A 12065-nucleotide genomic window follows, 5' to 3' on the forward strand; every position below is an offset into this window, starting at 1 on the left:
TATAATTTCTACAGTTTTTCAATGTAGAAAGGAAGGAGAGTATATATTTTTATGCATTTACTTACAAATTGATGTAATATTTATTTGTGCGTATGTGTGTTTCAGGGACAAGAATGTAGCTCAGAGTAAATGAGAGTCCCTGAGTTTGATCTCTAGTACAAAACATTTTCTTAAATAATAAGTTAATATTGAATGTTTCTATCAAATGGAGGTTTTATTTATATTACCACTCACTTTCTCTTACATTGAAAGTCTTATTTTCCACTTAAATTAATATATTTGTTTCAAAAATATATTACAACCCTTTTGTAAAATATATAAGCAAAATTTAAGCTTTATTGACAGATAATTTTGCCTCTAGGATATACAGTTGAAATGATATATTTTTCAATTCACTTGAAGTATTTCATTTTCACAGAGGTCACCAACTGAATATTTGCTCTTCTTTCCACTTTTCAATTTTGTGTTTTTAAAACATTTAATTTGATTCAACCATGTTTACTATATGAAATATTTATTTTGCAAAAATAAAGCCACTATTTTAGAAGATTTTCTTCTAAATCTGTATGTATTCTGTTCCTGTATTTTTATTTCTCCACATATGTGGAAAAACTTTGGGATACTTCATACATAGTTTTTTTACTTGGCTTTTCATTTCAAAAAGCAATCAGTAAATCAGAGTATACAGATCTTCCCCACTCAGTTTACAGGTGTTATCTGCTGTGCAGATGAACCATAATGCATTCACCTACTTCCTGTGGGATGACATTTAAACTGCTTCCAAGTAGAACTTTCAAGAACACCTTCTGAATCCACAGGCACACATACTTAATGCTTACTTAAACTTAGAAAATATGTATTAGGTTTAGCAGTAAAGGTTACTGGGCAAGATGATGGTAATATTTCTTTTTGTTTGTCTAACTACCCATTCCTTTATTCCAATCAAAATCACTGTACCAAGCATGCAATGTGATGGCTATTGTTAAGTTGGAAATTGGGGTTATCTTCCTTATTCAGATGGGAGTGGGAGTCCTTGGAAATATCTCCCTCCTTTGTCTTTATAACTTCACTTTGCTCACTGGACACAATGTAAAACCCACAGACATGGTCCTCCACCAACTGGTATTAGCCAATTCCATGGTACTTTTCTCCAGAGGGATCCCTCAGACAGTGGCAGCTTTTGGACTGAACTACTTCCTGGATGAAGCTGGATGTAAACTTCTCTTCTATTTTCACAGAGTAGCCAGAGGGGTTTCCCTCAGCACCACCTGCTTCCTCAGTGGTTTCCGGGCCATAAAACTTTACCCCAATTTCTCCAAGTGGCTGGAGCTCAGAATGAAATCCCCAAAGTGCATTGCCTTCAGTTGTTTTCTCTTCTGGATCCTGCAACTGTTGATAAATATATTTGTTCCTATCAAAGTGATTGGTCCAATGAACAGCAAAAATTTAAGTGTGAAAATAAATCATGGATACTGTTCCTCACTTAATCCAGATAGCTTTAAAAAGTTTCTAGTTGCATTCTTATTCTTCACAGTTGACTTCGTGTGTTTGGTCCTCATGGCCTGGGCCAGTGGATTTATGGTCCTTTTCCTGCACAGACACAGACAGCGAGTGCCACACATTTACATCCACGGGCGGATTTTCAGACATTCCCCTGAGGGTCAAGCTACATGCACCATTTTGATCCTTGTGAGCTCCTTTTGCATCTTTTACTCATTCTCTTCTGTCTTGCATGTTTGGATGACTCTTGCTGTAATCCCAGGTCAGTGGCTGGTGAATACCTCTATGATTTTGTCTTCATGTTTCCCAGCATTCAGTCCCTTGGTGCTCATTCACAGCGACACTCGTTTCTGTGGTTTCATGGACTGCTAACAAAGAAGCAACTTCTTCCATGTTCTCTACAGCTATTTCAGTCATCCCTTCTACTATATGTTAATGTTTAGGGCAATAAATTGCACATTCTTTATAGAAATGTGTCATTCTATGTAGAATGGGGCAGTTCAATCTTAGACATTGTAAGTCCTATAAGAGGCCTAAAATAAACTTTATGTGCATAAATAAATAAATACTACTCAAACTGCTCTAGCTTCAAAGGAAATATTCATGAATATGAAATAGTGTGATAGGGGAAAATATTCTGAGATTTGGAGAAAATCTCTGCTTGTGTGGTTTTTGTGCAGAGTGGTAAATGACATGTAATGTAAAATGCACCATTTTAATAAATTTCAAGAATACAATTCAATGGTGTTAAGTGAATTTGTAATGTTGTAAACCTACCATTACTATTTCCAACACTTTTTTTTGATCAACCCAAAAGAAAATGTGTATACATTAAGTGTAACTCTTTATTTCCTGTGCCCTCAGCCTCTGGTATCCTCTGTTTTTTGTCTCTCTGAGTTTGCCTATTCTAGATATTTCATAAAAGTGGAATAAAATATTTGTTATTTTGAATGTGACTAACACTTCTTAGAATATTTTTCAAAGTTCATCTTTGTTGTGTCGTATATAACTTTATTCCTTTTATGACTATTCCATTGTTTGAATGTATCATTTTTTAAAATTCACAGATCTTTGATGGATACTTAGGTTGTTTCTACCTTTCAGACACTGTGAATAACGTTACCACGGCCCTGAGTGTACGGGTACCTGAATTCATGCTTTCAGTTCTTTAGAATGTGTAAACAAGGTCTCAGGTGGCAGTTTCTAAACTTTGAGGAACTGCTAGACTCTTTTCCACAATAGCTCTACCATTTCATATTCCCACTGCAGGTATATAAGGGTTCCAACTTCTCCGCATTCTTGATATTGTTTTTTGTTTGTTTTAGTAGCATTCTGATAGATGTGCAGAGGACCCTTGTGGTTTTGATTTGACTTTCCCTATTTTCAATATTCCCTCTCCTCATCAATTTGCCCTTCTCTTCTCACCTCCCATTAGGGACTTATACTTACTTTCTCAAAAGGGAAACTCTCTCTCCTCTATCACCTCCTTAAGGCCTATTCCATTTCCAGAGGTACCTGCGTATGTTCCCCACTGCTCATTCCAGATTTGCAGTTGAATCTCTCCTCCATCTGTCTCTCTTCCACTCCCCACAGGATGTCAGGGAAATCCAGATTTCTTCCAGGGACCAAACTCCACATAACAAATTGGATCTTCAACAGGAAATGGAAACATGCTATTTTTAAAAAAGTAAATATATGACTTGAGTCTATCACTTGAGGGTCTTCTTCTCCCTTTATTGAGATCACAAAATCATTTCCCTAAACAGCTTTGAAACGTTAAGTGCTGTTCTCTGCCGATTTTCACGAATGGAGGGCTGCGAGGGCTCTGGATTCACCCTTCAGGCTGACCAGCCGCGTGGGACCTCCGGGATGTTGGGCGGGAGATTGACGTCACTGTCCCCACTGCCAGCAGCAAGACCTCCCTGGCCAGCCTGGGCATCAGGCTCCACATGAGCAGCCACGGGCTGGGTGCGGACTTGCTCCCTCCTGGAGGAGCAGCACCTCAAGCTTCTTTTCTGCCTTCCCTCGGCGTTTCTCGGTGGCCGTCTTGGTGGCCGTGTCTCACGGGGCGTCTCCCCACCCTCGAGGCTCTCTCCCAGAGCTTCTCCACTTTCCCTTTTGTGTCTGCAGATCAGCTTCTCAGGAGGAAGTCACTTCTGCCCTGGGCTGAGCTCAGCGCCTACATCCCAGGTCTGCTGCTGGACTCCGGCCCCGTCTCTGCTCCTGGACCCGCCCCCGAAACCCGCTAAGAAGCGCGAGCGAACGGCTGTTCGCCTGCGCACAGGGCGGACACGCCTCTCCGCGTCCACGTGGAAACTCTAGTAGAGACAACTTGGCCGCGGTCCCTTTAAGAAGTGCGAAGCCCCGCCCCGCTTTCCAAAGGCGGTGACGCTATCTCCCAGCGCCCCGCGAGGCCAATCGGCTGTGGTTCCCAGAGAGCCACGCAGACCGCCCTGCGGAGCGTGAGAACTACGTTACCCAGGATGCCACGCTAAGACCCGGCCAATGAGCGCTCGGCAGAGGGCGCCACCGCGTTTGTTCTGTAGCTCGGGGCGGGACTTCCGGCGTCGCTCCCGGAAGTTCGCAGTGATAGCTTTCCGGTTCCGCAGGCTCCATCAGCTATAGGGGTCCTGGGTGGTCTTCGCGGCACAACGGCGAAGCCGATGGCTGTGGCCGCGCCGCAGGACACAGGCGGGGTAAGCGCCGCGTCCCCCGGGCCGCCCGAGTCCCGGATCCCCGAGGGGCTGCGCGGTCCTCCTGTGTCACTCCACCTTTCAGGTCTCCATGTCCAGAAGGACGCGGGGCTCAGGGGCGGGTCCCCACTTCCCAAGCTGGTGTCCAGGGTGTGGGAGAGCATGACTGCCGAAGGGACTGATTTCTATTTCACTAGGACGGTTGAGCCAGCAGCAATCAGGCGTTTCACCCTTGTCCTCAGGGTTTTGATAGCCAGGGAGTGCTGTGCCCAGAAGAGCGTGGTCTGCGTTAAGTTTTTCAAAGTTTCCAAACGCAACTCAAAGTTAGAACATCTGGAAAGGGGATAGCACCGAGGTGCAGCAAAGATGGAGTCCTAGTGCAAGTTCTCACCGTAGTTAACAGCACCCAGGTCTGGGGCACTGAGGCCACCCATGATGCAGTCATCCCCAGGGCTGGACGGGGGAAAAAAGGAGGGCTGAGTCAGGGGAACCCCCACCATGGTCACTTGTCTCTCTTCCTCTTCTCACAGGCTCCTATGACTACAAAAACCCTTATGGACTTCGCACAGGTGAGTAGAGGGTGTGCCAGGACTTCCATGATTCTGATCCCACTCTGTCTCTCCATCTTTTAATGTTCTGGGGATCTTCTCATGTTACTTCTCTGTTTCTTGGGTCCTGAGCAACTACATCAAGCCCAGGAATCACATGTCTAGACTAGGGGGTATCTGAAGTGGTTTCTTTTGCTGGAAACTAGTACAGTAGGGTGTGGAAGGTTGTCCCAAGTTTAGATAATTGGTGAGCAAATACTAGAACATAGGGCTGAGTTGTTGAGGAAAGCAGGGAGTTGAAAGCTAGAGAACAGGAATCACACTGTGATGGTTTTCTCAGATTTTCCGTGTCTCTTCTGGAGTGAGACAAGTAATGCAAGTTTTGGATTAGAAGATGGAGATTTCCTGTGGCTACAACATGGAGACCAGACTGTGGGTGTGAAGGGTGGGATAGGAGGAGCAAAGATAAGGCTACTGTAGCAGTCAGGTGAGAGCTAATAATGGCTGGACCAATGTGGTGGCCATGTAGTTGGTAGCTGGAGTTATCTATATCAGTCTTTTTAAGTAAGAAAGACCAGGTTTATAGATCCTGAGGGTGAGAGATTCTTACTTAAGAATCTGTGGTTCATGGAAGTGGGGTGTTTGGGTCTAGTAGCTCCACTAAGCAGGATAAGTTCGTAGTATGGTCAATAATTTGGAATATTCGCAGTTTTATTTTGGGATATCTTTAGAGGCTGAGATATTTCAAAGAATAGTTAGTTTAGACCTCAAGTGGATAGTTAACCACACAGGACTAGAGCTTTTGGGAGGGTTTCAGGACACATCCAGAAGGTAGTGGTCAGTGTTTGTCCTGGGTGTAGCTTGGGTCACCATTAAAAGGGAATCCTGGCTTGCTGGTAATGCTATTAGGAGCCTGGGGACCCATGGGTGTGTCTTGTGCTTGGGTCCTTGGGTGGTAGTTGTGGGAGTCACAAAGATGTGGGAGAGAAGTGAAAGGTATGGGAGAGAGGATGGTCTGGCAGTTTGCCATGAAATCAGTGTGAAGGCCTAGGAGTAACTGAGGTACTGAAGCTAGGACTAATGCTTATTCAACATACTTTATATCCACAAGAATTTTGTAGAATCCGTGGTGTTTCTTTTGAGTTTCATAAATTAGCAGCATAAATTTTCATGAGGAGAGTTGGTATTCCTGAGGTGTAAGGCTACTGTGGCAGGCCATTGAATGAAGGTCAGGAGGAGAGGCAGGCAGTTCCTGGAGGCGGGGCACATCAAGTACAGCACAAGTGGAAGTGGGCTGTGGTTTCTGAAATCTGAGGCCGTTCTGGGTTGCTGAGGTTGAAACAAGGAGCTCAGCAGAGGAGCTGTTGTTGGGATGTGGCCTGAGTGTTCTTGAAGGATTCATGTGTTGGAATGTGAATCCCAGCCTCACTTATTAACAGTGGAAACAATCTGTGATGTTTAGAGGTTGAGCCTTTGGGAAGTGATTCGGGCTATGTAGAGTTGTTAGGATGTAGCCTGTGGTAGGATTCTGCTGGCTTTATAAGTAGAAAAGAGATTGCATAGACATGTGCATGTTTCCTGTGTCTTGTCATGTTATCCCTGAGCTACTTGAGGAGACTGCCAGCAAGAAGGCCATCACAGATGAAGTGTTTAGACCTTGCACCTCCAGAAATATGAGCCCAAATGTCTGTCTTTATACAGTGGTTTGCCTCAAATATTTTGTTATGCTAGTAAAAATGGACTAATGTGGCCTGCAGAACAGGACAGGGACTGCCTCTGGCAGTGGGGACTATCAAAGCTCTGGGTAGTACTAGATCTTGTATCAACTTGCCAAGCTTTTTGGATGCCATGTTCTGAGTAATATGGTGAAACCAGAGAGATGCCTGTGGTGTGGGACACAGGGGGTGGAGGTGGCTGAGGAGCGAGGCTATATGAGAAGTACGGTTCAAGGAGTGACATTTACACTATGGGGATTGTGAGCTAAATGACTGATGGCCTGGCATTGAGGACATCAAAGATGATGAACTCAAATTTGAGTCTGAGAGGCACAATCTTGGGACCCCAGGAAAATCACCTGGCTTTTGGGGATCTGGACCTATGTGTCAGGCCATTTAGCTGGTTCTCCCAGCCCACCTGCCTGGGGATGCTGAAGGAGGATAGTGACCATGGGACCAAGAGGAGAGTGTGGTGCCTGATGGTGCTGAAGGAGGACACAGTGACCACAGACCTTGAGGAGACGGTGAGACTCAATACCATTGATGTCTCCTCTGAGTTAGAAAGCAGGAAGGAAGACGAGCAAGGGAAGGCTGACTGGTAGGGAGGAGGAGTGGACTTGGGCTCCTAGGAGAGAAGCTGATTAAATTTTCCCCATCTTGGCAGGACTGTGTGACCTTTGAGGATGTGGCCATTTACTTCTCCCAGGAAGAGTGGGGGCTCCTTGATGAGGATCAGCGGGTACTGTACCTTGGTGTAATGTTGGAGAACTTTGCACTTGTAACCTCACTAGGTAAGACTCTTGCCCCCACCCCACTGTTTTGAGCTGGGCTCTATTTATCCACTTTCTCTCTAGCGGCAGTTCTGCCTTTTCCAGAGCCTGTGGAAATCCTCTCCACTGTCTTGGCACATGTGCATGGATGAGCTTGGTGCACTGCCACGAGAAGCCTTAGCTCTTGCTGCCCTGAAGTGCGCAGGGGAGGGTCTGGGCCTCAGGTATCTGGTGTCAGCTACAGAGTCACCCTGACAGATCTCACCTGACTTTCTTCTCCCTCTTTGGGTCACTATTCCCCAAGGTCTGCACCTCCTTCTGGATGACATTTCCTGTGGTCTGTAGTATGCTGTGTGGTTCTGGGCAGTGCTGCAGGATTACCTGGCCTGTCTTTCCTTTAGGACTTGCTTCACACAGGGAGAGCAAGTGAGAGCCCTGGTGGTGTCATAGGATGAACATGCCACACATCTCAGAGGACTCTGGGCCTTGATGAGTGGCCGCGAGGGAGTGTATGACATCCAGACTTTCTCCTCATAACCAGCAGCCTGTTTTCTAACCCTAACTAGCAGTCTGCCTGGTGTCTGCCAGAGTTTCGGAGCTGATGCCACTGGTCAGCCTTTGTTTCTGTCTACCTTCCTTTCCTTCCCCTGGGATTGAAGTCAGGGGAACTTAATCACTGAGCCACATACCTAGTCCCTTTTATATGATTTATTTAGAGACAGTGTCAAGTTGCTTAGGACCTTGCTTAGTTTCTGGGGCTGGCTTTGAACTTGCAGTCCTCCTGCCTCAGCCTCCTGAGCTGCTTGGACCACAGGCATGTGGCACCACTCCTGGCCCTTTTCCTTATCTTTGTTGATTTTTTGCTGACTCCTTATTTGTGGTCTCTGGCCTTTTGCTGCTCCCTCCTTTCTGTACTCCATGTGCCACATATCCTCTACACTGCCTCCCAACACTGACCATTTGTGGTGAAGTTTGTGAACGTCAGTAAATATTCCTTTTTCCAATTGTACTTTCCTGGTTCTGGATGCTAGTAGCCTTTGGGACAGCATGCACATGTCACCAGATGACAAAGGCTTGTCAAAGTCAGTGATGAGGAGTAGATTTGAGGCCCTGCCTCACCATCGTGTTGTGCAACTCAGCCTTGTGTTCTTTGTCTGGTGATAGCTCACCCTTTTTGATCTTTAGAGGCTCAATACTGCCCGGCAGCCACTGCTTCAAAATGCTTCCAGCTTTCTCATCCTCAGAACAATACAGTGTGGACTCATTCCTTGATATGTATGTGATAGGACCTCCTCTTTCTGTTTTAAAGTGTACTGCAGGATTTTAACTGATTGAGTTGACTGAGTGAGAGTTTAATGTCATCGATAGAATAATTTATTATTTAAAGTGGCAAGAGAATAGTACCATGATATATGGGCCTACATGAGAAGGTGCCCAGTGGTGAGGCCGAAGCAGAAGGGAAAAGACTAAACTATAGTCTTTATTGGACTTCCTGCCCAGTAGGTAGGGCATGGTAAATAGTTCAGGATGGGTACATTAATCATTGCAGTGGACCCTGGGATTAAGGGACTCTTGGCCATACTTGACGACTACCTGTCTTGGGATGATTGGGGCAGAGGACTATGGCATACTGAAGTATCAAGGCCATATAGAAAATATAGTCTGCATTATGGACTCTGGATTGGTTATTTTGCATTTGAATGGTGTGATTCCATCTCAGACCTTTGGTAAGAATTGCCTTGCTCTCTTCCCCAGACAGCAAAATTTAGTTTGTTTTTAAATGGAAACTCATTCACTCTTGCCTCAGCTTCCCAAGTAGCTGAGATTACAGGGGCATGCCATTGTGCAAGGCTGTCAGCAAAGCATTTTGCTTTGTTTTGTTCTGGTGATTAAACAAAGTGGCATTCTATTGTTGAGCTTCATTCACACCCCTTTTTATTACTTTAAGACAGGGTATTTCTAAGTTTCCTAGGCCAGCCTTGAACTTGTGATCCTTTTGCCTTAGCCTCCCAAATAATTAGGGTTGCGGGCATGTGCCACTACTCCTAGTCTTAGAAGTTTTTTAAAGTATCACAAAATCAGGCTGGGGGCATCGCTCAGTGGTAGAGCACTAGCATTTATGAGATCCTGTATTTGATCCTTAATACCACACATACAAAAGTCATATTATACAGGAAGTACTTTAAAACATGAGTAATGTACTCCCACTATGGTGTCAACATGTATTTCATTAGAATTTGTTTGCTTACAGTTTGTTGGCATGGAATGGAGGATGAAGAGATACCTTCTGAGCAGATTTCTGTAGGATTGTCACAAGGCAAGACTACAAAGGCAGGTGTATCTACCCAGGAGACTTATTCCTGTGAACTGTGTGTCCCAGTTCTGAAAGACCTTTTGCACCTGGCTGATCAACCTGGGCAGGAACCATACTTGACTGGGATATGTGCAAACCTTAACCAGGAGCAGAATTGTCACAGCTCAGAGATGTCCTTGAAGAGAGACTTGGGAAAAGCCTCATTTATGAAGAGCTGCAGAATCCGAGGGAAACCTGTAACTTGTGGGGATGTTAGAAAAAGCTTCTTGGCCACATTGGACTTTATCCATCCCCAGTCTGTTCCCAACTGTGAGAGTCCAAATACAGTTACTGAGTGTGGGGAAGATCTTCATATTGGAATAAATCATTACAATTGGGGTGAATGCAGAAAAACTTCCAGCCACAAACATGCTCTTGTTCACCATCCAAGAGTCTACACTGGAAAAAGGCTTTATGAATCTACCAAATGTGGGAAAGCCTACTGCTGCAAGTACTCACTTATTCAGCTCCAGAGAGTCCATAATGGAGAGAGGCCTTATGAATGCAGTGAATGTGGGAAATCTTTCAGCCAGACCTCGCACTTGAATGACCACCGCAGAATCCACACTGGAGAGAGGCCTTATGAGTGTGGTCAGTGTGGGAAATCATTTAGTCAAAGAGCCACCCTCATTAAACATTACAGAGTGCACACTGGAGAAAGGCCTTATGAGTGTGGTGAATGTGGGAAATCTTTTAGCCAAAGCTCCAACCTCATTGAACACTGCAGAATTCACACTGGAGAAAGGCCTTATGAGTGTGATGAGTGTGGGAAAGCATTTGGGTCCAAATCCACTCTTGTTCGACACCAGAGAACTCACACGGGAGAAAAGCCTTATGAATGTAGTGAATGTGGGAAGTTCTTTACACAGAGCCACAGCCTACTTGAACACCAGATAATTCACACCGGAGCAAGGCCTTATGAGTGTGGACAGTGTGGTAAGTCATTTAGCCTAAAGTATGGCCTCATTCAACATCAGTTAATCCACAGTGGAGCTAGGCCTTTTGAGTGTGACCAGTGTGGAAAATCTTTTAGCCAAAGAGCCACCCTCAATAAACACCACAAGGTGCATACTGCAGAAAAGCCTTATGAGTGTGGGGAATGTGGGAAAGCCTTTATGTTCAAATCCAAACTCATTCGGCACCAGAGGACTCACACTGGAGAAAGACCTTTTGAGTGCAGTGAATGTGGGAAGTTCTTTAGACAGAGCTACACCCTTGTTGAACACCAGAAAATTCACACCGGCTTGAGGCCCTATGAATGTGGTCAGTGTGGAAAATCCTTTATCCAGAAGTCTGGCCTCATTCAGCACCAGGTGGTTCACACTGGAGAAAGACCATATGAGTGCGGCAAATGTGGGAAATCTTTTACACAGCACTCTGGCCTCATTCTTCATCGAAAATCTCACACCATGGAGAGGCCTCACAAAAGCAGCAAATGTGAGGAAGCCTTCAGCCCAAGGTTTAACATCACTTAGCTCCTGAAAGTCCACACTTGAGAAAGGCCTTATACCTGCAGGAATTGTGCTATTTCTTTGGTCAGTATTAGGCCCTATGAGGGAACTGCCTGCCTGAAGTTGAACATCATACTTCCTAACACCCACACTGGGGTGAGAGTCCCACTCATTCAGGGACAGGTAAAGCTTACAGGAGCCTTTGTCAGAGTTAAATCACTGCCAGAAGGCATCTTCTACCACCTAACACAGTGTTCACTGGTCATCTGAGCTTGTAAAAGAAGGTACATGTTTGCTTATGCCCAGGAGAAATTCTTGAACAACTTGGGCCTTCAAGGACAATTCTTTCTGCTTTCTGACTGATTAAAACATATATCTGACCTATTTTTTAACCAGGAGGAGCTGATCTGCAGTCTGCTAGAGTCTTCTAGGAATGGCTTACCTTACCTTCATGGAAAAGTTTTATCGGTCTCCCATTCACCAACATGAAATTTTCTTCATACTGTTCTAGCTTATGCATTAATAAATGCTTTATTATTTAATCTACCTATAGTCTTTGTGGTTCTATTCACAGTTTCTGATGAGAGGAGACAAAATTGAGCTCTGTGTGAATGATCAGTAGTTTTACAGAGCCCCCATTTTTAATATCTTAATACAGATATTATGAGTAAAAGTAATTATTATTTCTTACTCTAATTTGCTTTGCTGCCCAGGACCTAGAAAAACCTGCAGAACTGTATATAGTCTTATGTGTAGCCTTCATGTCTCTGTTTTTGGTGAAAACAGATCACTATGAAGAGGGGTATCATGAATTTCTTCAGTTCCCATAGACTCTCACATAGTGCCCAACACTGTTGAAGGGAAGCCTTTTTTAGGTTCTACAAGGGTAATGTGCCCTTGTGTTTATAATTCCATAGTGTCAGTCAACCCTATGGGAGCCAGGTATGCACCATAACTGGTACAGAAATAGTAGGTGAAATTAATTGGAATTGGAAGATCCGACAGCAGAACAAGTGGACTGACACTTGTAAAAGT

The 12065-nt window shown here is 44.7% G+C and overlaps 2 protein-coding genes across 2 annotated transcripts; both read left to right on the top strand.

Annotated features, from left to right (window-relative positions):
• The first annotated feature begins 972 nt into the window (after positions 1-972).
• On the top strand, positions 973-1872 carry LOC107159002 (vomeronasal type-1 receptor 1-like). The gene has a single exon (XM_015505550.2). It carries the CDS (start codon positions 973-975, stop codon positions 1870-1872), a length of 900 nt encoding a protein of 299 aa, XP_015361036.1.
• Positions 1873-4047: 2175 nt separating this feature from the next.
• LOC107158987 (zinc finger protein 416-like) lies at positions 4048-11576 on the top strand. Its single transcript, XM_015505520.2, has 4 exons — positions 4048-4196; positions 4724-4762; positions 7121-7247; positions 9478-11576. Exons 1-4 carry the CDS (start codon positions 4164-4166, stop codon positions 11052-11054), a joined length of 1776 nt encoding a protein of 591 aa, XP_015361006.1. The 5' UTR covers positions 4048-4163; the 3' UTR covers positions 11055-11576.
• The last annotated feature ends 489 nt before the right edge of the window (positions 11577-12065 follow it).

The sequence above is a fragment of the Marmota marmota genome, unplaced genomic scaffold, assembly GCF_001458135.2.
Source record: "Marmota marmota marmota unplaced genomic scaffold, marMar, whole genome shotgun sequence".
Classification (NCBI taxonomy): Eukaryota; Metazoa; Chordata; class Mammalia; order Rodentia; family Sciuridae; genus Marmota; species Marmota marmota.